The following is a 27807-nucleotide window of genomic DNA, read 5'->3' on the forward strand; positions in this document are numbered from 1 at the left end:
CAGTAAACCAGAGGGCCCACGGACATAGCGGGTCAGTTTGGGAGCTTTTTAACTGCTGACGTTGTAAAATCTTCTTCTGTGGGCCGTATAACACGCAACCATACAGGGCCCAAAAATAGCGTTTGCCTCGAGGCCCGGAACATCAAACGTTGACGTCAGAGCGTTTGGTTAACGGAGCGATTACTTCCTTTCCATCATGCCACGCTGTTCTGTCTAATGTATGCGGTATCCATAATCATGAAACACTCGTAAAAAACCTGCTAACAGAAAGAGAAGATTCGTCAAAAAGAAAAATCAAGACAGTAATGGATCGACGCGGTCTCTACCAAAATTATAAGTCTGCAAGTACGCAGTACCATGTATAGGAATTGCGTCGCGTTATACAAGACGTAGGCTTAATTTGAGCACTCGCGGGGTTCTTGCGCAGGAACTAAAAAACAAATAAAAAGAGAGGAAAACAAAGACGCCGCTGTCTGCATGTAAAACTGGCTCGCAGTGTTCAGAGTAATAAGCAATCTTGTCGTTTATGTTCTACGTTAGCCGAAATTTCCCGGTTTGCAAGGGCCGCTTCTATAAGCGGAACACTCGCGAATATTAGTATTTACTCAAAGCCCACCTACATAGAAACAGCGCACTAACTATCAGGTCGTAACGTTAAACCTAACTGTACCATCCGCATCCACAATGCGAAAAAGCGGACTTTTCTGTCCGCCTTTAATACAGCGCGTTTATATATTCTCTCCCGGGTTTTCATCCGTGTAATCTCCTTCGCATTAGTGAAGCGTGCACGAACCGAAACGTTAAAATATTCCGTCGCCTGCGTACTGCGGCAAACGCTTTGCATGAGCATGAAGATCTAGTGCGCAAAAGGTAATAACTCAACGCAAGGAAATAAGGGGACAGGTCGCCAGCTTGCAGCTAGGTTCATTTGAAGAAAGGTTACCCGCAACGGTGGTCTAGTGGTTATGGTACTCGAATGCTGACCCGAAGGTCGCGGGATCGAATCCCGGCTGCGGCGGCTGCGTTTTCGATGGAGGCGGAAATGTTTGAGGCCCGTGTACTTGGATTTAGGTGCACGTTAAAGAACCCCAGGTGACCGGAATTTCCGGAGCCCTCCACTACGGCGTTCCTCATAATCATATCGTGGTTCTGTGGCGTAAAACCCCACTAATTATTATTATGAAGAAAGGTTTCTTTTTATACACTGCAACCAGGTACGCAGTTACATTTGCGCACAGCAATCGGATACGACCACCACGTTTATATTGATCATGCTCTCAAAAAATTGTACTTCTGCTCTACGCAGTGTGACTGACGTATCACTGATACAGACATCTCGTTTCACATTGATAAAATAGGCCTCTATTAGTTCACGTGCCACGAGATTCTTGCTCCTTCTGAGTGTGCGAATATTTGTAATATCCCTATACCTTTTGCGCATCACGGAATATTTAACGTTTTGTACAGTTTGATATTACCTTTTGTACAGTATAATCTAACTAGCCCAATATCATGTTTTATTAAAACATGCGTGGGGGTGATCGTGCGTTATATCTATTCTCGTCTGAAGAGCTTGCAGCCAATAATAACGGTTATGCAAAGCACCTCGGTCGTTAATATTGCCAAAGTTGGTGCTCCATTACAGCGGCTGTTTGGGCGTGTTGGTGGATGATAAAGAAAGATTATGAATTGCGCAGGAGCGTCAGAAGCAACCATGATAGAAAGAAGTGTAACTTCCAACAAACTTTACTAGATAACACAGCGCTAATATACGTACAAGGGACAACCCGCCTTTAAACGTGATGTCTCTTGGAGGTGTATTAGCGATTCATTATCGAATAAATGTTGTTGTAAAGGTTGTTGGAAGCTAACACACAAGCAAGCGGCACCACATATGTATGCGCGATGTTACTTGCATGTATATTAGCGCTGTGGGATCAAATAAACGCGTACGGAAGTTAGCGCTCTTTCTGTTCTGGTTCCTTCTCATGCTCCTGCTCTTATGCATTATCCTTCATTATGAAGTTGGTCCTGTTTAGAGCCAAAGAATATGTAAGTTGTCATATGGGGATGAACACTTTCGTGTTCTCATTATTACAAGCACAGTGCACTAGTTTCTTCCTGTGACAGAAGCGCCAGAACTCAGACTAGCGGGTGTAAGAACCGAAAGTGGGCTGTCGATCGCCGGACAGTTTTATTCATGAGGAGACGCAACTCGCGTCCCCATGGCTTTTAGGTTTTCCTACCCCGTCTGTACAACCGACATTACTTCCAGATGGAAAAGGGTGTGCAGGAAGTTTCACATCTACATCATCATATGATATGTACGAGACTACTATAGGGTATGTGCCGACCTGGGACCGGCCCGCGTACAGTGACGTGTGTTTTGGAGGACCCATTAAGTTTAGCCAGTGCAATCCAATTAACATATCCAGCGACAGTAATTATTCATAAATATTAGCAGTGGAGCTGTTTAAGCTTTTTGTTGCGCCGCGTGATGTTCGCAGAAACTGCGCCGAGCTATGACGTCACTGCGAATTGCCTAACAACCACCTGGCACAGCTGCGCCTCACTTCGCCTAGTTCCGGCAACGCGCTGCATCGCCGCGCCAAGCCGCTACGACTGCGCCCCTGCTCCGTCTAGCCATGACGTCACTTTGGTCGCCTAGCAACCACCTGGCATAGCTGCATCCTCCTTCGCCTAGTCGAGCCCTGGCCTTCGCCTAGTCGAGCCATTCCTGGATACCGCGCACCTACCCCGCCTAGTCAAGTGCGCCCGGCGAGCGCTTTCCCGCTGCGCCAATTTGTCTGGCGTGCGATTAAGAAAGTCGGATGGGCGAGGTAACGAGTACAGAGAGAGAGAAAGAAAGAAAGAAAGGAAGAAAGAAAGAAAGAAAGAAAGAAAGAAAGAAAGAAAGAAAGAAAGAAAGAAAGAAAGAAAGAAAGAAAGAAAGAAAGAAAGAGACAAAAAAGAGATAGAAAGAACGGACAGCAAGACAGAAAGAGAAAGCAAAACAAAGAAAGAAATAGAAAGAAATAGAGAGAGAGATAGAAAGAAATAGGAAGAAAGGAAAGTGAGTGCGAGGAGGAATGATGTGAGGGTGAGGAGGTGAGAAAGGAGGAGGACGAGGCCACCAGCTCCGCAGTGTTCGCATCACTAGTGCGTAGCTGGCCCAGTTTTTCTTTTTTTTTTTTGCAGATGGCTTGCAAACTGTGAGAGACAACCAGGCGCAGCATTTGCCGGCCTAGAGTACCAGGCCAACTCTGTATGTACAAAACACCTCGGCCGACCGACCGACTAGGTTACTTAAGGCAAATCGAAAAGCCGGTGAGGTCTCGCTAGGCACAGTGAGGCCGAGACCTTGTGTAGAGGTTTCAAAGAAGCACTAAAGGTCGTTCAACAAAACTGGGTGATGGGCAAAATGATGCACAGACAGCTTTTGGGAAACGTTAAGCACAGAGCGGACGCTCATAAAGCCGATGCATTCTGTCATACTGCGCATGTCTCGGTTTCTGTATTCTCGCTGGCGCAGCCACTAATGAAGGCATGTAATTTAACCCCTGTCCTGTGTACCTTGGCTTCGTAAGCGTCTGTTCTGCGCTTAATCTTTCCCAAAATACTAAAGGTAAAAGTGCTAAACTATCAGCAGGACGCGATTAGCTTCAGCATGAATTGCCTACTAGTGCAGTCAACAGCGTACTTTGTTAGTTCACCAGGAATGCTTCGCATTTGAAGAGTCAAACGCTTGACTGCGATGATGGGAAGGGCTGCGCAAGAGGTATCGTACCTGCAGCGACTTGACCTTGTTTAGTTGCGTGCTGAGGTGCAGCGGGCTCTGGACGTTCTTGTTGAGCACGCTCGTGTCGGCTCCGTTCTCGATGAGGAAAGTGATGGCGTCACACGCCTCGTGCTCGCACGCGGCGTGCAAGGGCGTGTTGTCCTCGTAGTCCAGCATCATCAAGTCTGCGCCGTTTGACAGAGGACGAGACTGAGCATCAGAAACGTATCCCGAGAAATTGTAAGAAATGTAAGCAATGTCGTTTGTGTACGAAGCTACACAATTGCACTCATCTTATAGAAGAGAGAGAGGGAACAAGATAAAGGAAAAGCAGGGAGGTTAACAAAAGAAAGTCTTCGGTTTGCTACCCTGCCCTTGGGGAGGGAAAATGGGTGTAAAACAATGATAGAAAAGAAGAAGAGCATGTGACAGCACCAGGTGATAAAACAGTTATGACTGTAGCACCGTCGAAGAACTAGACACCAACATGGTCAGTGAACAGTAACAATTTGTCATTGGTTCAGGTTTCTCGAAGAAACTGCGACAGCGCCATGAGAGCGGCTTGCGTTGAAGACCGAGTAGGCCGGTGCCTCAGGCTCTTATAGAAGCCCATCGTTGTACCTTAGTGGCTCATGCCTTGCCTGTTATGCTTTCCTATGCTTTGCTAAGCTTTGGCAAGCTTTGCTAGGCTTTGCTAAGCTTTGCTTATGCTATGCTAAGCTTTGCTTATGCTATGCTTGATGTGCATGGTACATCATAGGACAACGTGGCGTTGTTCATAGGAAGACGTGGCATGTGTGCAGTAAGTGGTTTGTACGATAGCAGAGTCACCTTCAACTACTCCTCTCTTTATCTCTATTTCTCTCCCTTTTCCTCCTTGCCGATGAGGAGTGGAAGGCCACAGACACGCACTCCAAGCCGATGCCTTCTCCTTTTTTTTTTTTCAGTAAGCATAATGTTCTTCCAAAAGGACTTTTTGGACGAGTTGGTGCTTAGATTGCTTAGGTAGGCTTGACAGTGGCACAAAATATATTTCGTCAAATGGGGGACAGGAAAGAGCAGACGCTTCACTTTCTTCTCTTTTCTATCCGCCTTTTTACAAAACGTATCTTGCGCTACAGTCAAGCATAGCTAGGCAAGCAAAGCTAGGCATAGCTAGGCATAGCTAAGCTTCCACGACACGGGTTTGATTTTCAGCCATGGCGTTCGTACTTTGATGGGACTGAAATGTACCCTTACACACACGCGCGCGCGCACACACGCACACACGCACACACACGCACACACACACACGCGCGCGCACACACGCACACACACACACTCGTGTGCTTTGATTTAAGTGCAAGTTAATCATGAGTCCCCCGCCACGGCGTGCTTCGTAATCATATCGGAGTTTTTCCACGTGACATGCCGAAATCTAATCTCATTTTGTTGTCATAGAAACAATGCAGTGCTTGCGAATATAATGAGGACAGGATCGGTAAGGAAAAACGTATTTCACGATGTATGAGAGACAAACACAAAAGATTTTGCAAGAGCTCCTACTTCGACGCGTAATTTAGAAACGGGGCTACCAACAGTGATTCTACAGCGTTATGAGCTCCTATAATATTGAAATCAAATTTAGGGAGCACTGAACTTCACGTTCGGCCTTATGCAACGCGTTTTCTTTCTTTCTTGCTTGACAACAGCAAAATCACCCCGCTGGAAGTTATTAAGGCAATTACGAAAAAGGGGTTTAAATGCAAGACAACGAGTTGTTGCTCTAAAAGCAGATTTGCATAGATAAAGAGTAGGGAAAAAAGAGAATAGGGAGATCAAGCAGTACGGAAAAATTGGCTTACTACCCTCAAACTACGGGATGGGGAAAGGGGAGGCAGAAATATGAAAAAAAAAAAAATTAGGGCGCCTTGCACTAAGTTGCACAAGGCTGTGATACAGCAGGCCTGGTGTACACCTACAGCAGCAGAGCTACAGCAGAGCTGCAAGAGCCAGAAAAAGAAAGAAAAACATAAAGGGAGAAAGATATAAATAGGAATGAACAGAGACGGAAAAGAGATAGAAAAACATAGAGAAAGAGAAAAAGAGAAAGAGAGGAACAAAGATAGAAAAATATAAAGAGAAACAAAGAAGGCCGCCCAGCTCCGCACTTCCTTCAGACTTGGCACCACTTGTGCGAAGCGGCCTTAACTTTCTTTTTTCAATTTGTTTCGTGATTACTGCACTATACTGTTAAAAACCAACAAATAATTTCTCCTTTTTTTTTCTTGGCTTAATTGTCTTTCTGTCAGATTCATTTGGTCGCACCAAGCACAGGTATAGACACGAATTCCGCAAATCACTTTTGCTAGACAGTCTATGCGCAGGTATAGTGCCCGGCTACTGACCTGAAGCGGCGGCCGCATTTTCATCGAAGCGAAATGCTAGAGGCATGTGTACTTAGATCTAGGCGCTCGTTAAAGAACCCCAGGTGGTCGAAATTTTTGGAGCCCTCCTCTACGGCGTCCCTCATTGTCATATCGTGGTTTTGGGTTGTAAAACCTCAACAGAAATTTATTATAATATTTTTAAGCGAGAAAATGTACGCTATACACCTCGTCTATTCACGACTCAGTGAGTATAGTCTGGATGGTACTTCTTGGCCAGCATCTATTTCCATCATGTAACAAAAACAAAAACTGCTATCGCCGAGGAATCTCTTAGTCTAGACGGATGCCGGGGCTAGGAAATACAGTTTCGTGAATCATGTATTATCCATGGATCGACACATTTCCCTCCCTAGTGCCGTTACGTCTGTCTGTATGCAAGCAAGAGACCAGAAGTCAAAACGAATGGTGTGTTTTCTGCGCACGTCAGCGCGTCACAACCGTATTCATCTATAACCAGCGCTTACTACAGTTAAAGCCAGTGGTTGTGTCCCAATAAGGACGTCGAGATGTCGGAAGTGCTGAGGGAATCTTAACGCGGCGTTAGATGCGCTCCGGTGAGCTTGGCATGGTCGGGTAAGTAATGCGTCGACAAGAGAGTCGGGATTGAGGAATGAATGGTTTTTAGTTGTACTTCTCTTGGTAGGACAGTGGTGCGTTGTTTGCTATTTTATTGGCACGTGCACTGTTGTATAGCAAAGTGACGTCGACTGTCACACCCTTTCTTCGATTAATCTTCGGATATAGTACATTCGGTGTCCAAAGTACACGCCCTTACTCTGTACATCACTCACTGTTTGCACCTTCTCTTGGGCAGTGAAAAATGGACCGCTTGTAGATTATGGTCGATGAGAGTGAACAGTAGGCTAAAACTCTGGGTAGTACACATTTTAGCGTGGTAGTAATTATAACAACTGTTGGCCTTTGACGTCCCAAAACGACGACATGTTATGAGAAACGCCGTAGTGGAGGACTCCGGAAATGTTGACCACCTGGGGTGCTTTAACGTACACATGAATCTAAGCACACGGGACTCTACCGTTTCACGTCCATCGAAGTGCTGCCGCCGCGGCTGGGATTTAATTACGCCACCTTCGGGCCAGCAGTCAAGCACCATAACCACCAGACCATCTCGAAGGGTGTCAGCATGGCAAGATATAACAAAAAGGAAACACTTAGGACGTGTTCATCTCGAAACCGAAACACAACAATGAGCTCGTTCAGAGGGCACGGAGGAAGTCAAGGTTAACGCGCAGTCGCATTTTCAGCGCAGCTTAAGAAACTAGGGTCTTTAGAATTACGTATGTATGTATTTTCTATTAAAGGAACACACCACCTAATGCTTACCTAGTGATGTTGTGCCTCAGATATGCGGAATGCTTGCTTTTTGATCGACAATGTACACAAGTATGAACCTAGTGAGCCGTTCAAGGTGCCTGGCCCTTGGGCAAGTGTTTCAACGTTGGCCGAGTGGCTGAATCGTATGACGTGCCGACAAACAGAAAGACAGACAGACAGACAGACAGACAGACCAAAATTTCTCCGTTTAAGTATCCCAAAAAAGACTATCGTCTTTAATAAAATGCGGCTAGCGACGCCACCTTGAGATTCCGGCACCAAAACACCGCGACGTTAGAGGTTTTGACGGCGTCTACTAGGTGATCAGTAGTTCCTAATCGGCAAAAATGAAGTACATTGACCTCTGAGGTTGCCATAGACCTAACGTACCAACTTTCAGGAAGTTTTGTCGACCCAATGTCGCCAAAATAGGAAATGTACACTTTGAAATCCGTGACGTCACGCGCGGAGACTCTGGTGCGAGAATTAAAAATTGAAACTTTGACCTTGATTTTCTTCTCTATCGTTAAACAATGACGATGAAATGAACGACATTAGAGTTCTCGGAGTACGGTTTATCAATCGAAGCCGGTTCAATGCTTCGCTTGAGTGTCCCTTTAAAACAACAACAAAGAGAACTCACCGGCGGTTACGCAGACAGTGTTTGCCGGACACATCTCGTGCTCTTACCACGAATAGACCACCATTGCACGACTGATGACGTCTCGTCGAGAAAAGGGAAAGGCGATTGCAATCATCGCAGAGTGAACGTTGATTCGTATTCATAACATTCTATCGCGCCCTCTATGTATATAAGGTCGTTCGGTCTATGCGACGCAGACTGAGTGTTGTTTCTCGAGTCGTGCAGTTTTAAGGGCAACGCGGCGCCAGAGTTTTTTGCTTCCCGCGGCATAAACGGAACCGGGTCCCAGACCGAAGGAAACAAAATCGACCGAGTCAGCTTAACATATACTTTCTTTGTGAGTTCAACTTTTCCTTCAACGTTTCACTCGTTGTTTCGTTATTTGAACCTATTCTTTTCATTTTGTCTTTTTTTTTTGCTTTCGTGAGTATAAGTGATTCTTTCGTTCTTTGACTTCTTCTTTTCTTGCTTATCTCATTCATTTGATGTTGAAATTATTGTTTTCGTGTTTGTCTGATCTTTTTCATGATATCTTATGTTGTTGTTTTGTTGTTTATCTTATTTTTATGGAGCATAATTTATTCTTTTCTTGGTCTAACTGATCATTTTGTTGCTTAACTTATTCGTTTTTTGTCTAGCTAATTCATCTTTCGTTTCTGTTATCCTGTTCTGGTCTATCTTATTCTCCTCATGTTATCTCGTTTTCTTGCGGTCCTATAACGTATTCTTTTCTTGCTGTCCCCTACTATTTTCTTGCTTTACTTATTCGCGACTCGTCTGGCTTATTCTTCTCTTGTTTAGCTTACGCTTTGTCTGAGTTAAAACTATTGCTTCCTCGTCTAACACCATTTTCACGTTTATCGTGTTCCGTTTGATAGTTTAACCTTTGTTTGTTTTGCGCCGCCATCTTCGAATGCTGAAGAAGCTCTGACGTCAAGTCTCTTTCGGCCCCCTTGAACGTGCTCGACTCCGTTGGATGCGGAAGGAAATCCAATTTCCAGTTTCCCTGCTAGGCTTTTCGATGGGAGTCTCTCTTGCAAGGGTGTGTTGCGCGATATTGTACTTTCGCTTTGGCTTCTTCGTTAGGCTTAATTCGGGCACAATATAATACGATGATGTGTGTGCCTTTCCTACGAATGGCTTTGGCCAATGTCGCTTAGTTAACAGGAAGCGCGAAAAGTAATAATATGGGACGGCGTGGCAATCAAGTGAATGCGTAGGTTGTTGAGCGAAAAGATCGGAAGCCCTTACTGCGAACTTGGTTGCACGTACGCTTCGTATGCAAGTTAAAGCTCAAAAAAGCACACAAAAAAAACTTTAGAACACTTTTAAAATGCGGACTCTTTACTTTTGCAAGTTAATACGGCTTTGTATGCACATATGCAGATATATAGCATTTCCAATGCATTGCTTAGAAAGTGCGACTGAAGCGAATGCTTCACCATAAGCATAACTTCCAGGGAGATTACTGTAATGGTCCAAGCAAGCGTTTGCGTTGTTAAGCCTATCTATGTGGCCTATAAACTGCACGCGTTGCCGCCAGCAAATGTTCAAGCAGATCAAACTAAAGCATTCAAGCCGAAAAGTAGGCCTAAAGAATTTCGTATTTACAAATTGTTTTTTTTGTTTTTGTTTTGTCTTCCAAAGGTTGTACTCATAACGGAAGCCGTAGCTTTGTCCTAGTTTCTAATATCACAATTTGCCAGCAAAAAAAAAGGGGGCGAGGGGGGGGGGGTAACCAACACACATTTTTATGTGAGCGCTTAGGGCGAATCTCGCACGTGTCTTGGTTTTTATTTTACTAAAGAAAAGCGTTCCCCAGACAGCTTAGTATTGAATAGGTAAAAGACCCTAAACCTACAATATTTTTGATAAGCCTCCACTTTATCTAACAGTGGTTGTACATCACCAACGAAGGTAGTAAGCGCACATCTCTGCAAGTCATGGTTCAGCATATCATTATAATTACTTGCACTAGTGTGTGCGCTCCAGAAGGACAAAAACATCCCCAAATGACTTCATTTTAAATTAGGCAATGTAAGAAGAATCTATACTCCCTAAAAAACCTTCCGTATCTCATATAATTTGCCAAATCACCAGTCTCTATTGAAGTGTCAGTATTTTCGTTGGCGAGCGATTTACTAACCTAGTTTCATTTTATCTGCCTCTAACATTGCATATCTTCCCAACTATACCTTAATTTCGCCTTCATTTACCTTAAGATCTAGGATGATATCCTTGGGACTTGAATTTTGTTCCTCTTCCTAGACACATTGCAACAAGATTTCCCGTTCTGTCAGCGCGATATGTATGATGCTTAATGGAATGTAATACATTTCGTTCTGAAACCAACCGGAGATTACAGCGGCAAAATTGTTCTTTTCAAAAGTGTTGAGTCGTTGTTGTACCCGCCCTGAAACGCACGCGTGAAGGTTTAGTAATAAGGTCAAGGCACGTCTCTCAGCGTTAATTTCAACGCGTTGCAGCTGCTTAATTTCATCCAGGCATATTATCTTTCCGGCTTATAGGAGAACCGTCTTCGTATCGCTTCGAAGTGGACTAAGTTGGGCAATAGCGATTAATCTTTTCTTCGAGCAAGTCAAAGACAGTATATGTTCTGGATGGTCGGGGGTCGTCTCTATCGATATTGCTGCCAACAGGAAATGAAGATCCCAGCTCTCCGGAAGCACTCGAGAATGTTTCCGAAGCACTTTACTTAAGTTAAGCTTCGGGAAACTTAAGCTTCGGAAGGCCAAGTCGCTTCAAGGAGCGTCACAAGCGGCTTTTAGTAACCGCTACCGTTCCTATTTCGAGCACTTAATCCTCGGAAACACACGAACGCAGGGAAGGCGGCGAAAAAATGCCCAGCCTGTGTTGCAAAGCTGTAACTAATACAGATACTTTCAGGCAGTGCAGCATGACTTGGAGCCCGTGAGTGCAATCAATCTTTATGTATAGCTGAAACCCTTTAAGATTAAGGTGAGTGCGAAATTTGTCGTGTCATCGCACTTAAATATGGTGCGCATATGCGTGTGCGGTACTTTCTGACGCCATGTTACTCTTAGGGTTGTGTAGCTAGCTACATAGGATGACAATGCGAGCGCGACTCTTGTGGCATTACACATAACTGACGCGTATATGCGTGTGCTGCTGTATGACGTCATGCTGCTCATAAATTTATCTGTCCCTCAATGCATAAGGTGTAGGGGGCTACCCGCGGTGATAGCTCAGCGCGTAAGGTGTCGGGCTGCTAAGCTCGACGCCTGCTAAGCTCATCCCTCACTCGCCTCAAAGCGCATTTCAGGCTACCCTAACTTGTACCTCAACGCAGTTCGAGCTTGAAAACATGCACCTCTTTCGTTTGTAGCTCTACGTGCTGTTGGCGCACGTTACAACTTGGTACAATGGTACTGCGGTACTGCAGCCTATGTTATGACAAAACTTTCTGGTGTGGCTCTCGAATTAAGTTGAAAGCTTCGCCATTGCCATCTGCCCTTTTACTTGACATCACGAAATCCCTAGATATTTCGACGATCCAGCCTCAAAGAGCATTTCAGACTACCCTAACCTGTACCTCAACACAATCCGACCTTGATAACGTGCACCCCTTTCTTTTGTTTCTGAACGTGTTGTTGGTACACATTTCAGCTTGGACAGATTGTGCTGCTGTACTACAGCCTATGCTATGACAAAACTTTCTAATGTGGCTCTCGAATCAAGTTGAAAGCATCGACATGGCCAACTGTCCTATTACTTAACGTCACGAAATGCCTAGATAGTTCAACGACGAGCGAAGCTTTCAAGTCTCGCTCGCAGTGCTAGGGAGCCTTCATACAAATACATGCTTGACGTCAACGGTCACGTCAGCACTTCCTCGACGATTTGTTTGCGTAGCCGCTGCCTGCTCTGTATCGGGATCGTGGAGCTAGCTCTATATTTTTAAACGGCAGCACGTGGACTGGTTGCGAAACGGCCATGTGCAAACTTCACAAACTTCAACCTGCTTCCCATGCGCTGGAACAGGCTCTTGGCTTGTTACGACTTGGCAAAAGTTTTGGTGGCCAGAACGCCAAGGTCAGCGTGGGTTGCTAGGTGGTTCCAAGCTGAGCCAGCTGGCTCATGAATTCTGCGGAATCAGCAGGCACTTTTAATGGAAACAACGCATGTAGGTCTACGTATTGAAATATTCTTTTCCTTACGTATTGGTCGCATAAATAATGCCGCATGGGTATTTGTAGTATTTGAGGCATCACGGGTGTACGGGGCCTAGTCAGGCGGCTGTGAACTTTTTGCTGGGGCCTTGTCAGCGGCTGTGAACTGACCCCATTTTTTCCTCCGCAACACTGAAGTTTCTTTTGTGGAAATAGTCTCCCACACCATACCATAGCATACAATAACATGACACACCATTCTATACCACACTATTGCGTACGACCTTCGGATATCGATAACTATTCCCTCAGTAATAGGCGCCTTGTCATCCGTTGTGGGTTACCCTCAAAAGAATTCGTCGTTGACGTCCCGTCATATGATGTCGATGTCGGTATGCCTGTTTTCTGTAAAAGAATAAACTAGAAAGAATTGAGCCTGGCAAGCTGCCGTTTGCCTCCTTCCCTTTTTATCCTTTCTTTCGCGTTTCGTTCCTTCCTGGCATTTCACCATCTTCGTTTCTTCTGCCTGCGCTTTTCCTAATCTAAATCAGTCACCTTTTAATCTTTTTTTCCTTTTCACTCTTTTTTTGCTAAATATCGCTAGATCCTTGATACCCCACTGTTATCTCACAGACGCGAAATGGCCACGCTCATTTCGTATCCAGTTTGTTGTTTTGCAGATGAAAGGTGCCCAGCAAAGACATCAAGCGACTCATGGTAGTAAGCATCACAAAAGACAAGACGACGCACACAGGAAAGAATGACAAGAACAAATACTGTTTGTGGCAAGAACAAGCGTCTTGTTTTTCGAGCTGCTTACTACCACGGATCCGTACCAACTGGCCCAGCTAACTACACTTATACAGCATGCGAAGTGACGTGAGCGACTAACCCTTTTAAAACAAACACGCTAAGAATTATATGGCGTCCTTAAAAAAATAGGCCCACCTAAAAGAAAGTCGGCCAGCCTATCTGAGGCACCTTATTCCCGCTTATACCCCTCTATAGCAAGGGTCTCAAACTCACCTCAGCTAGGTGGGCCGCAGTCATGAAAGTTAGGCCACCGCAAGGTCCGGGACAGTGACGAAGGTTAAAACGGAGGGGGGGGGGGGATTTGGAGAGCTGAAAAAATGCCGTTTAAAAGAAGGCCTTTCCTATATCTCATGTATGTGGGTAACTTTAGGAGGGGATTTAACGTCAAGTCTCGAGAAACATCAATATTGGTCTCCAGATTGACTGATATCTGGGCACCAATTCTGAATTGTACAGCTCTTGTTCCACAATTATGTTTTAACACATGGTGCCCACGTAAGGTGCCTCATGAAAAGAAAAAGAAGCATGAGTCCACTTACGTCGGTGTAGCTCATGAACATGCTTATTTAGAAAATTTAAAATATTGTGACGTCGCAGTTGACACGCCTTTAATAAGCCTTCGAGACTTGGCGAACCGAACACATCCGAGGAGCAGAATAATCTCCAGATATGTCCCCGCAAGCGAAGATAATGAAGAGCACGATGGGATGACGATAATGTATAGATGATGAAGAAGTGCCTGATAAATGCCCACAATATATATACATATGGGGCGAAGCCAGTCATGTGCGGGCCGGGCCGCTAGCGAGAGGTCTACGGGCCGCTTGTTTGAGACCCCTATTCAATAGCATAAGACCTATGCAGGTGTATTTCTAGCTAACGTCCTCTAAACGCATCTCTCCCAAACGGCCGGGAGAGGTCGCTCACCGCCATCGTGCTTGAGGATGAAGTCGAGGATGTTGACCCGGTTGTGTGCCGCGGCGTGGTGAACGGCTGCCCGACCTCGGCTGTCGCGGAACTGGAGACGCTTCTCGTCGGCCGTGAAGAGACGCTCGAACTCGCGTAGGTTTCCTTTCTCAGCCGCCTGCGGTTACAGAACAAGAGAGAGAGAAAAAGAGGCATCTCGTCAAATTGAGTGCATTCCCATGCATGAAGGATAATCGAGTTGGCGCGGTAATCTGATCAACTCTTTCTCCGAGGAAATGAAATGGAAGACGTGCTGGAAGAATGAATAGACTATGCAGAGCAGCATGCTACCGCTTTCTTTTCTATCTCTTTACGGGGACTGCTTCTTGAAGAAGGATTTGTGTTTGCAGCGGTGAACGAAATATTGCGCCTATAGAATTCGGTAAGCTCGCAGCTCGAGACGTATTGCGAGATAATCACTTGTACAATTCAGCAGAATAGGAAGGGCCATTGCACGATGGAACAGACTCCTCGACTCCTTAAAGGTATCCTGCTCTCTCCTTACCTCCCTTCATCTTGTTTATTGAACAAGGCTTGATGTTTGCAGCGGTGAACGAAATAATAAGTCTATGGCATTCGGAAAGCTCGTAGTTCGAGACGTACTGTGTAAGAATCACTTGCGCAGTTCAGCAGAATAGGAAGGGCCAACGTACGAAAACACTGTTCAAGACTCATCAAAGGTCTCCTACTCTTCCCTTTTCCATATTCATCTTGTACAACCTAAATAAAGAGAGTCTATTGACTCTTTTCAGTGAGTCCTTACTTGTCATGTATGTGACTCTCTTTCAAGAGTCACGTTAACTCCCTTTTGGTTCTCAAGACTCCCCTGCGAGAGTATAATTACCTGCAAAGATAGTTGACGCGTCTCTTTAAAAGAGTCACCCACGCGGAAAGTCAGGATTCACGAAAAAGGGTCAATAGACTCTCTTTTTTTTCTTAGCGTGTATGCACGCTTTTCCTTTCTATTAGAACAGGGTAGTAATCTATGATCACGACATCGTCAACCTCCCTGCCTGTCAAATTATTATCTTCTATCTCTCTCTCTCGGAAAGATAGAGAAGGGTTAGTCTTTCTCTCTGAGAGAGACAGATAGAAAGATAAAGGAAAGACTCGGAGATTTAAAAAAAAATGTGCAATTGACTACCCTGTACATGTGGAAGGGAAGGGGCTTGTGAAAGAAAAATTGGCCGCGTATCTGCGTGCTTCGCTGCAAATGTCGTCTAAAGACGATAGAAGAGGCGCTGCGTGAGATATGAACGCCATCTGGCAATACGTCGGGAAAAGTGAATGCTGTGTTGCGGGCTGGTAGTCCCGGCGCAGCAGCAGGCAAGACCGGCGGTGACCAACGCGACCGGCGGGGACGCCAGCCAGCCCGAACACGCGTTTTGGCGCGAAGCGCCGAAGCAGAAGAAACGTCCGCACTCAATGAGTACTCTCCACACACTATTTTATATTCACGTCGCCTGGGTAAAGCAGGAATGCCAGAGCGGCGCCCCATGGCACTCGTACAGTGCAATACTGAACTGAAACCGAAACACAACAATGAGCTCACGCAGAGGGCACGGAGGAAGCCAAGTTTCGGCGCAGTCGCATTTTCAGCGCAGCTTAAGAAACTAGGGTCTCTAGAATCACGTATCTATGTATTTTCTATTGAAGGAACACACCACCTAACACTTACCTAGTGATGGTGCGCCTCAGATATGCGTAATGTTTGCTTTTTGATCAACCATGTACACAAGTATGAACCTAGTGAGCCGTTCACGATGGCTGACCCTTGTGCAAGTGGTTCAACTTTGGCCGAGTGGCTGAATCGAGGGACGTGCCGACAAATAGAAAGACAGACCAAAATTTCTGTGTTTAAGTTCCCCAAGAAAGACTATCGTCTTTAATAAGAGAGAAGAAGGGTATGTGACGACATTACTGCTTAAAGCGTCCAGGCTACAACAGCACACTGCAACAGGAACATTAGTACGAAGCTTTGTTGTGCTGGCTTAGGTTGGTGTACTAATTCGTATGCAATGTGCGAATGCATATTCAATCCACGTTAATTTTACAGTCCTGGAATAAAGGGTGAGCGAGTGGCAAACAAAATGAACCGAGAAAAACCAAGAAATACGAAAAATATGCACAGTCATTATGAAGGAAGGCAGTAAAAAAGCACCACTACGCGCGAAACACGCGAATGTCATTTTTGATGTCTTGCATCAGACACACAGTCCGCATCAAGTTCACAAGAGCTGCACGGGAAATAGAATGAATTAAATTACTATCTATATGAAAATCTCGTAAAGGCCTTCAATATAATTATTATCTTATAGGGGCATTAGCAGGTACAGTCGGCGTCAAGCGTTTAGAGACCGCTAGGTCTGAAAAAACTTTAAATTTCCTAGCAATTTGAGCCTGTATTCGGCCTAACTGCGCAGTACATGGCGCTAGTGCGTTTTAGAACTGGCGGGTAATCTAAATTCCTGGCTACCTGCCGAAGCAGTGGGAATATTCAGCTTTTTTTATCTCGTGGTCTTTAAACTTTTGACGATGGCTGTACATTCATAATTAAAAAATTAAGTTATGAGTTCTCTGTTGGCCAGTCTCTGAGCAAGCGACTCTACAGAAGGGCCCGGTATGCCGCAATAGGCAGAACAAACGTCTCACTGCGTTTTTTTTTTGCATGGTATTTGATTCTGTAGTCAGTGCCGTTCACCTCTCACGAATGCGCACTTGCCATACTTTGCATATTCAAAGGACAGAACGGCCACACTGAAACGCCTGAGTTCTTGCATACGAAATGAGGCACGAGAGGTCAAAGAAGTCCGTGTGCCCAACTACGCTAGACTCTTCAGTTGGCACCAAAAACCGCAGCCGAATGCGCGGTTCATTCTCAGCCACGCCGAGCTGAAGCATTGTGTGCGCCTCATTGTAAACGTGCCTTCCGAAAGTTCACAATGAAGTGAGTCTTCCGATTAATTTCCGGCCTGAGCAAGGCGGCAGCGAAGAACGCGTCGCCGGACGCCGACTCAAAGCAGAACGGCTAATGGAGCCATTCGTTTCCGGCGCCCTGTACTTCTTTTTAAAGGGCCCCTAAACCACCCAGAGGTCGAAATTTAGTTGTGGTGTTGCAGTTGTGCACGAGTCCACTGCGAACGCTGGCGGAGTTGCACGCGCTTTCTCGTTTCGCTCTTTCCTTCGCTAGTCTGCGTTCGTCGGCTCGTCTATCCACCTCCCCGAGTGCACTTCTTCAGCGTCCGAGGTGGAAACGCAAGAAGCGCGCGCATCTGCTAGCAAAAAACAGGTTCTTGTTCGCCCACTGACAACGTCTCTTGCTCGCGACGTCATCTAATCATACAGGTGACGTCACGGCGGCTGTTGTCCACAGAGCAAAGGCACGAAGAGGAGCAGGCGAGCGTCTATTGGTGGTTTAGTGGCCCTTTAAAGCGCAGCGTTCTTAGCGGTCGGCTTTCTGACCTTGATGGAAAGGTTAATACTTGGCAGATGCTGCTGTTGCTGTTTCGCTGAAGAGCTCACAAAAAAAAAAGGAACTCACACGGTCCCTTATGCTATCACATAAGACAACACGAAGGCGAAAGCCATCTTATTCTTATTTTTTTCTGTCGGTGTATGGATCCGCCAGCAACCCCCTCCGAAAGCTTTCTGCACCTAACGTGGTTTCGAACTGCCTCCGTAATCGGGCCAACCAATCACGGAAGCAGTGCAAAACGACCATATAATGAGATGACGTCATAATGTGACGTCATGATGCCATCATATGCTGACGTCATGACTTGGTGATTGTTTGCATTTCTCCTGTTAACGCCGCCGACTCTCAATTTTCGCTTTTGGTGAGGCATCAAAGTCTTTCGTTTCACTGTTTTAGCACACTGATGAACAAAACAGAGGACAGAAGAAGGACTACACGGACACAGCTGTGTCCGTGTCGTCTTTCTTCTGTCCTCTGTCTTGTTCAATAGTGAGCAAAAATAGCGTAATGGAGTACCAACACGCCCAAGCCTACGCTCTGTCAAAAGGCTTTCGCCCTTAATATTGGTAGACAACTAAACCATACGATTGAGATGAACGAATACAATGTATTAAGAGCACATAGGCTAAGTAATCCTGAGTCATCTAACTGCTAGCTAATATTAGGATACACTAGGTAGACAGCTCAGCCATTGGATTTGTATTGAATGACGACCATCATCAACAGCCTGACTACGCCCGCTGCAGGGCAAAGTCTTCTCCCCTGTTTCGCCTATCAACCCGGTGCTGTGTTTTCTGCTGCGACGTTATACCGGCAAACTTCTCAATCTGATCTGCCCACCTAACTCTCTGCTCCCCTCGCGCGCTCGCCTTTTCTTGGAATGCACTCTGTTGCCCTTAATGATAAACGGTTATCTTGCCTTCATGCTGCATGTCCTGCCCATGTCAATTTACTCTTCTTGATTTCGACTAAGATGCCGTTAACACCCGTTTGTTCCCTGACCCACTCCGCTGTCTTCTTGTCCCATAAGGTTACAGCAATCGTTTACGTTTCCATGGGTCACTGCGTCGTCCTCAATTTAAGTAGAATGAAGACAAAGATCCTTCCATAAAACAGATATCCAACAGTTAGCCGGCATTTTAACCAACATTAGCCAGTCCCAATGCTGGTACCTTGGGACCAATTGCGCCAACAGCTTCACTGCGACAGCCAAACCAGTCGACCATAGAGATGACGGATTGTTACCTCTTATGGTGGGCATCCCATCCGAAAGGGATGAAGACGCTGCTGAAGTTTTTACGAGCAACCTGCCTTGTTGAACGACTATGACACTCCCGTGTCATCCGCCGCGGTGGTCTAGTGGTTATGGTACTCCACAGCTGACCCGAAGGTCGCGGGATCGAGTCCCGGCCGCGGCCACCGCATTTCGATGGAGTCGATACACTAGGTGTCCGTGTGCTTAGATTTAGGTGCACGTCAAAGAACACCAGATGTTCAAAATTTCCGGAGCCCTCCACAGCGGCGTCCCTTATAATCATGTCGTGGTTTTCGGACGTAAAGCCCCAACTATTATTATTATGCTCTTGTGTTTGTGTGTGTGTTTTGCCTATACCCCTCCCTTTCTCTCTTCTTTTCTTCCTTCCTTTCCTTTCTGTCTCTCCTCCCAGTTTCCCAGTGCAGGGTAGTAAACCAGATATTTATTTGCCGGTTAACCTCCCTACAGCAAAAGGGAGAGTTGGGCTAGTTGGTTTGGGTTACTTTTGAAACAGCGCAAATGACAAAACACAAAGGAGAAGACTGAACAACACCTTCAGACTGAACAAAAGAAGAATGAACATCTCTACCTTACCAGATTTTTATATTTCTCTTTATGTTTCTTATGGCAACAGCTTTTCGATCAATTGTCCTCCAGCTTAACTTAGTTTTATGCGAAGAAGGATAAACTTCAAGCTTTAAAGGACACTCGAAAGATGTTACGTCACCCCTTCAACCATAGGGAATAAGATGATGCAGCCTTCGCGGGGCCAAAGGTATTAAACTAGCCCTCCAGACCGCTAGTTCAGGCTGCGAAAGATTCGCCTAATACACGCACAAAAGAACAAAGACAACAGCTAATGAGTCCCTCGGGAGTAATCGGCGCGTGGAAACCGGTTACGCTTAGCGAAGAATCAATCCGGGCAATTAGGCCTGAAACGAGTTTGACCCGCGGTGTCGCAAAATAAAGATCTCAGTGATCGAGGCTGAGTAGGGGGCGAGCGCCTTATGCCCATCACACGCAAAAAGTTTTATTGAACCAATTTCGAGAGCGTTTCCTGCAGTTCCGCTCAAATCGCCGCAGGAACTCTACGCAATACCAGGCTAACAACGGAAAAAAAAAGTGAGGACAGAAGCTAAGCGATCGTCCTTAATAAAATCGACGTAAGGCGTACGTGCCCGTGGCCTGTAAGTCCCGCCACGTCACATAGCTGAGAATCAATACAGGCAATTAGTCTGCAGAGACGAAATGCTCGCGCGAAGTCCGCACTACATCTAATTAGTCGGTTCTGTACGAACACCTATCTGCACGTCTGTTTGGCGTTAGGGCTAGCCAGTCGCTATAATTAGTCTCGAGAAAGCTATTTTGCTTGCGCGTCTTTTGTGCCAAGATAGAAAAAAAAATAAACTCTTGGGTGCAATTATTGCAGTGTTTCCTGTGAGGGCCTTAGGCTAGGTGCTGCCCCGTCTTTAACCTGTGGCGAAATTGAAGCAGCATTCGAGATGACGTACGTATAAGAATTCCCTTTTCTTGTCTAAGTATATCTGGAAGTGTGTCTTTCTGTACAGACAGATTTGCACGAGCGGCTGTAGACTTATAGTGATGCCGTACACCGCACAACACTGACGCAGTGTGACGTTGTGTGTGCGTGCTCTCTTTCTTTCAAACTCTCCCATTCCTTTCCCCAGTATAGGGTAGCAAACCAGTTATTATAAACTGGCTACATGCCTGCCTTTCCTCTATCTCCTGCTTTCCTTCATTTAGCTAGAGGTAATACTTCTTGGCACGCGTGGATTTTTGACCTTGTTGGTGCAACATATTCAAATTCTCAAGCGCGGAACTGAAAGGACGGGGACGACGGGACAGGGAGTGTGTGTTACTCACTGTCCCGTCCTCGTCGTTTCAATTCCGCGCTTTATAATTTGAGTATAATATTCCTCGTACTTCAAAAGCGTTTGAACATGTCAGAAAATGGCAAGTTCTCTTAATAAAATAAAAATAAACTAAGGAGTTGTGTTCGTCAATGTCTGGATATAATATAGAGGCGGAACGCAGAACTTATCACATAAAGAGCTTCAGGTGCCCATTTGAATACATTAGATGGTCGTAATTATTCGCGACATGTCTCACAGCTATCACGTCATATTGATGTTTCATTTCGTTTTATTATAGATTATCCGCAGCAAGATATAGAGATATAATGAGCCATCAAAGGAAGTGGCATAATATATTGCTGAAGGATCAACGGACGGCCTAAAGAAACCAAATGATTAAAACCCGATCGATCGGTGGGTCAATCAATCAATCAATCAATCAATCAATCAATCAATCAATCAATCAATCAATCAATCAATCAATAAAACACATCCTTTTCGACTCAATCTTGGAGCGTAATGCCTCATGGTTTCAATTAGAGCACCGTCCAAATTCTCATCGTTGCGAAACCGACACGTACGCACTCTCGGACGGGTCAAAGATCCCGAGGCCAGATTTGGCGAGACGGGACTAAGCCGAAGGATTTGCGCGTCGTCCTTTGCGGCTACCAGGTGTTTACCGATGCAGGTGGTCGACCGGGCTTGACGAACGGGGGATAAGGTAATCCCGTCACTAAGCGGGCGACGCGCATTACGGGGCCTCGCGGACGGTTGCGCCGACACGTGTCCGCTTGTTTTGCTTTCTTAAGTGGGCTCTCCGCCATCCGGACGGCATCTGTGCGCTTCGGTGGCACGAGCTCCTCAGCGTGTGGCCGCGGTAAAGACATAGAAGAAGTAGTAGAGAAGGATAGGCAGGGATGCTAACCACTTTCGGACAAACGATTTGCTACCCCACACATGGGAACAGTATGGGGGAGATTGAAAGACGAAGCACGGTAAAGAAAGAGGTTAGTGCGACTGGGTGACATAGTGAAGGAGATGAATTCCTTGCAACTCACTTGCTAGAGGCCGAGACATCAACGACATTCATGCGAACAAGACCGAACAGCCCTTCTCGACTTCACACTTTCTCTTCTTCAAGACCTTCTAGTCATTTGGTGCATTAAACCCGCCACGGTGTTCTAGTGATTATGAAACCGAGAGTTCGACGGAAACGCGTTTGTCGGGAAGCCTTGTCACATAATCTGATTGTGAACAAGGCTTGCGCATGAAAGCCGAAACGTCGTTTCTTTTATTCTTTTAAAATTTTATTTGGTCGGTGTACTACCTTCCCTTCATAATCTAGTGGTTATGGTGCTTGACTGCTGACCCGAACGTCGCGGGATCTAATCCCGTCCCGGCCGCATTTTTGATAGAGACGAACATGCCTGAGGCCGGTGTACTTAGATTTAGGTGCGCGTTAAAGAACCCCAGGTGGTCGAAATTTTCGGAGTTCTCCACTAGGGTGTCCCTAATAACCAATATGATGTTCGTTTGTCTGCGTTCTCCTAAAATTTTGCACTGCTGTTCTCACAGTCATATACAACCAGCTAGCCCGCCAGTGGCACCTTAGACTTATTGACTGTCTGGTGAGACCTCAGTATTGAACCTACACAACAGCTTTCCCTAATGAAATTGTCATTGAGCACATCGTGATAGCTGCCATTCAGTTTGCCTTGTGCTGTAACGAACGCGCTGACTGTGCAAAGCAACAAAGGTCAGTGTGTTTCTGGTTCACGCACATACGAACTCGTGACCGTCTATTTAACTGCTATCCAACCCTCCTCTCCCCCCGCCGATCTTTGTCCTCGAGAGTAACTTAATCAATTTTCCGCGGCAACCATTTCCGAGACCAACTCCGGTCGACTAACGACTGAGTAACTATGCCTCTCAAGTAATTCACTTTGCGATACCCGGACCTCAGGCGGTGAGAACGGCAAAACGATGCAGAGACGTGACTTCTGTACGGCGGCTCGCTCCGCGAAGTGTGGATGAACAAACGAGGAGGCAATAACGCTAAAACGGTGAATGAGCGAATCGCACGGCCACTTATAGCATTCTAGGGCGAAGAAGGATGTTTTCTCCTAATCTTGGCTCTAGAGGGCGTATAGAACAAGATAATCAAGAGCAAGACGAATGAAGAGGAGGAGGAAGAGGAACAGAATAGACCGAAAGACAGGGTGGTTAGCCATTTCTTAGATCGGCTGGCTACCCTGTGCTGGAGAAAATGGGGAAAGGAGGAATTATTATTATCATTATTTGGATACACAATACAGACAAGAACACAGAGAAAACAAAGGGAGAGAGGAGCTGGCAACTGCCACCTAAAGGGACACAGCGCCTGCCCACTCCTTCGGGAAGGGGAAAACATAGAGGAAAGGAAGATAGGGGAAAAGAGAAAAGAAAACCAAATAGCAGAGATGGGGGTACGAATAAGTAGGCACATGGAAGTAGTAACTTGAAAGAGAAAAGAGACGCTCCAAAAAAAAAAGGGATAAGAAAAAAACGTTCAGCATCCCTTCCCCTACCGGAAAAATTGGGCCAGGCGAAGCTTCGTGTGTGCGTGCCCGACCTACTGCTTTCCTCTTTCTTTCTTTCTTTCTTTCTTTCTTTCTTTCGTTCTTTCTTTCTTCCTTTCTTTCTTTCTTTCTTTCTTTCGTTCTTTCTTTCTTTCTTTCTTTCTTTCTTTCTTTCTTTCTTTCTTTCTTTCTTTCTTTCTTTCGTTCTTTCTTTCTTTCTTTCTTTCTTTCTTTCTTTCTTTCTTTCTTTCTTTCTTTCTTTCTTTCTTTCTTTCTTTCTTTCCTTCTTTCTTTCGTTCTTTCTTTCTTTCTTTCTTTCTTTCTTTCTTTCTTTCTTTCTTTCTTTCGTTCTTTCCTTCTTTCTTTCGTTCTTTCTTTCTTTCTTTCTTTCTTTCTTTCTTTCGTTCTTTCTTTCTTTCTTTCTTTCTTTCTTTCTTTCTTTCTTTCTCTTTCTTTCTTTCTTTCTTTCTGTCGCAATGCTCCCTCCTAACCTAGAAGGCCTCGGGTGGGCGGGTGGGTGATGGAAATGCAGGGGGGGGGGGGGGGGGATAACCGGGTTGCAACATTAACGAGATCTGAAACTTCGTTGCACAACCCCTTGAGAATAGGACGTCCTCAGGTTTCCAAAATCCAAATACTATTTCAATCGTTAAAGACGTCGTTCTTGATTACGAGAGGTCCTTGAATCGGGCATCTAAGACGCTGAAGGTATGTTGAGCGAAAGCGCCACTCGTCTACATATGCGTTCTTTATGTCCGCTCCACGAGGTCACTTGAATTAGGACTCCATGTCGGTCAAGGTACCTCGTTACGTGGACGTTCGCCAGCTACAGCGCGTGTCGCATACGAAATTTTTTAGATGGCAGTGCTGATGACATATCGTTATAGACTATTTTACGCGTGGGTTTTTGTGCCGTCATATTGGACCGTTGCCTTGCCGATTTGCATCCTTAATTCAGTGAACGATGCTACGCTAGACGCATACTCACGAAAAGAGTAGGGCTGGTGCATTCGACGTTTCACGATCTTCTTAATTCACGTCGCGATATACAAAGATGAGAAGACGTTCGTTTAACAGCCCAACGTGGCGGTGCCCATGAGTCCTACGTAAAATCGTCTATAGAACGTCCCGAAGTATGTTTTCATTTCATGGTGTATGAAGGCCGACCCTTACGCACTTGATGGTAAGATGCGTTACGTAAGATTCAAAGAAAGACGGTTTAAAGAATGACGTAAGAAGCAGGATCGCGACCAGCCTATACGTCCTCCAATAACGGGCTCATTTCTCGGATTGAAAACAAAATGTTTTGAATTCAATTGAGAAAAAGTGGGTTAACTAAACGAATTTCTCAAATACTCTTGCAATCTTTGGAAAAGCTAACGAATTTAGAAACGGTTACGAACACAGCTCGAAGGACAAAGGAATTAAACATGGAACACCGCTGGGGAGACCCCCGGGGCCCAATTGGTTGATTTCGTTATTTAGGTGAAGGACGCTAAAGCCACTTGCGAAATAGGCGATTCACTTCGACTCCGAAGTGCGCGTAACGAAATCCGGAAGAACAATTGAATTGATATGGCTCGTAATCGGAAATAAGGTAAGTAGGTTAATTATTTCTTTTAATCTTGATGTAACAGCTAATTGTATCATTCACAAAACAAAACAAAGCAGTTTTTTTTCTTGAGACCAAGGACCTAGGTGTTGCTTAATGCTCACGTTGCAGAGGTTCGACGGAGCTCTTAGCTTTCTTCAAACTCCATAATCGGCTAATGTTCCTTTTATTTATTTGTTATTTATTTATTCATTTATTTATTTGTTGTTCTGTGTAGGCTTCTTTGTGGTAGCCAGTACTGGCATGCACAGTGAAGTAACATATATTGGCTGACGAGCCAGAAGTGAAAGATAAGATGGGCGCTCGAAGGTATGAACGTTCTTGTATACACCAGAGCACGCCTGTCTCGCACCCAGGCTGCTGGCGAGCCGAGCGGATACTCTCGCACCCAGACGCCGGGCTGACCGGGCTGCCAAGGCGCGCGCGGGCTGCACCAAGTAAGCAGGGCAAGCTGCAGTTCTGAGGCTTTAAAGTGCAAAAAAGTACCCGTTCACGCCGCTTCAGCGTATAAGAACTCGTCTGGGCACTACTGTGTCGTCTTTGGATGTCAATGCAACGGATTCCCAGTCACTGTGGCATAGCTGGGAACGAGCAAGCTGACGCAGAAGCAAAAATGGCACACAATAACGGCGAAGTCATATCAATTCAATTTTCCCGATATGACATCAATGGCTTGCTGTCTGAATCTATGAAAACATCTATGACACGCTTATGGAATGACCCTAATTATCGCCAAGAACGTCTTTACAGACTTGACTCTGGTCGTGCTTTTCTGATTCCATTCCGGTTAAGAAGAGACCAGGAAACATTACTACATAGATTGCGGCTGGGTGTTGCGTATACACGAAGATACCTTTTCAAGATTGGGCAGGAGCGAAACCCTAACTGCAGTGTGTGTCACACGTCTGAGACTATTCACCACATCCTGTGCGTGTGCCCTCAGTACGCGACCGAAAGACAATCACTTCAGTGCGTCGTAGACCGTCTGGACTCCCGACCTTTTTCGGAGGAGAAGCTTTTGGGTGCTTGGGAGCATGCAGACCAGGCCCAACGAAGTTTAAAGTGCCTATTGAGATTTCTAAGTGATACAGGTTTAGATGCTCGTCTTTAGAGCATGTGCGGTATAAAGACTTTTGCGCGTGCCCTGTCCCCGTGCAAAACAGTGTGTACAGTGACTCATTTGCCATACCATCGTCGCCTATCATCACACCTCCCTCTTTCTCTTTCTTTCCCCTTTCCCCTTACCCCCGTGAGGAGTAGCAGGCTAGAACCCGCTTTCCAGGCCGACCTCTCCTCCTTCTTCTCATTAAAAGCATCTTCTTCTTCTTCTTCTTGGATGTCAAAACAAGCAGTGCAACAAGAGGATAATAACGTTGTCTGCGACGATTACGACGCGCCACGGAAATATTGCCGGTGCGGTGTTTTCAGCCTCGCCGCGAGTGGATAACTGTGATTCAAGCAAAAAAAACTAGGAGCCGAGTGAAAATGCTCGAGTAAGTGCACTAAATGCGTGTATTCTGCAGTGTGATGCCCACCTATTTCATTTTGCGAACCTAATTTGCGTGACACGCAGCTGGGTTTAAGGCAGGCGCGAGTTTTGTGTGGGGGTGCACTTCATACCTTCAAGCATTTCCTCTGACGAAAATGCAGTGCATGGTAGTGCTTTCAAGCACAAGCAATCAGCATGCTTTGCCACTTTCAACGTAGTATTAAGCTTTAGTGCTTTTGATGGCATCCACGCCTTCGAGATTTCGTCTTCAAAAGGTAATAAATAGCACGGTGCTCCTCAACAGCTGGCCAGAATTTCGTGCTTTCATTGCAGTGTTCGATGTCCCCAAATTTACTTGGACACGAGGCATCCAGCTGCACATAATACATATATTGGCACGTAAGTAAACAGTACTCGCGCCAGTGTCATTTACGTCGCAGACGTAGTAACCGGCTTAACTAAGAGTAGCACAATTTCGCTTGTAAAGCACCATCGTTACAAGAATAAAATCGCTCACATAGCTTCCAAAAGGGATCGATGAACGTCACTGCAGGTGATACTTTCTGATAGCACGCTTTTGTGAGCAAGACGCTTTATTGTAAGAGCACTCGTGAAACAAAAATTACGTTACACGACACTACCCGTAAAGCGTACTCTTAATTATTACGCGATGCATGCTGAAATGATGAGCTTTCACAAAACTTTGAGCACAACTTGTAATATGGGGCAACAAAACATCGTTTTACTCTTTCGCAAACTGCACTGCAATTACGATTCACGCGTACTACAGCGAGAACGCTTTTTTTTACAAACGTAACAGCGTACGTATCTGACGAGGTTGCTTCCGCAGCCCACTCAGCACGTACTGTATACATTGCGGACTTGCATGAGCAAGATGTTCTTGATGTTCCAATAAAATCAGCGAAATGTCCAGGCCAGAAAAGACGCGAAACACGATCTCCGACGGGCTGAGTTTCGGGAGTTTCACGTTTGCTCTGTGCAGCGTCTGCTAGCGTGGCAGCCCGCGCACGTTGTTTCCTCGCGTGTGCGATAGATGGCGCGACGCGCGATGCAAATATGGCGATGCACATGGAATTTGCTGTGTTCTGGTCTATACGCAGTGTCTCTGGAGCCTTCGTTTCGACAAGTACTTTTGTCTTCTTCAAGGCAGCGACTTGCGTCACCGACCTTGAAGAAGACAAGACCAGATGTCCAAACCTTAGCTATTCATATTCAATTTATATTCATATTGGCTGCCGGTATTACGAGCACATTGTACTATTGCAATTGGTAAATGCATCTGAACATTGCAATGGCGACGTCAATCCCCTTGCGAGAGTGACGGGTGATCGGTTTTGAGGGAACTTCCCATAAGGGGGACTCGCCTCCGGAATGTACAGTGCCTTGCTCGGCCAACAGGTGAATAGGG

The 27807-nt window shown here is 45.7% G+C and overlaps 1 protein-coding gene across 1 annotated transcript in view; it reads right to left on the reverse strand.

Annotated features, from left to right (window-relative positions):
- LOC119406270 (transient receptor potential cation channel subfamily A member 1-like) overlaps window positions 1-27807 on the reverse strand; it is a 110378-nt gene that overhangs the window by 58612 nt on the left and 23959 nt on the right. Inside the window, exons 2-3 of the mRNA XM_049419910.1 lie at window positions 14077-14233; window positions 3788-3963 (exon numbers count right to left, since the gene is read on the reverse strand). Coding sequence (XP_049275867.1) covers window positions 3788-3963; window positions 14077-14233 — 333 coding nt within the window. The remainder of the gene's footprint in view (window positions 1-3787; window positions 3964-14076; window positions 14234-27807) is intronic.

The sequence above is a fragment of the Rhipicephalus sanguineus genome, chromosome 10 (genome assembly GCF_013339695.2).
Source record: "Rhipicephalus sanguineus isolate Rsan-2018 chromosome 10, BIME_Rsan_1.4, whole genome shotgun sequence".
In the NCBI taxonomy this organism is placed as follows: domain Eukaryota; kingdom Metazoa; phylum Arthropoda; class Arachnida; order Ixodida; family Ixodidae; genus Rhipicephalus; species Rhipicephalus sanguineus.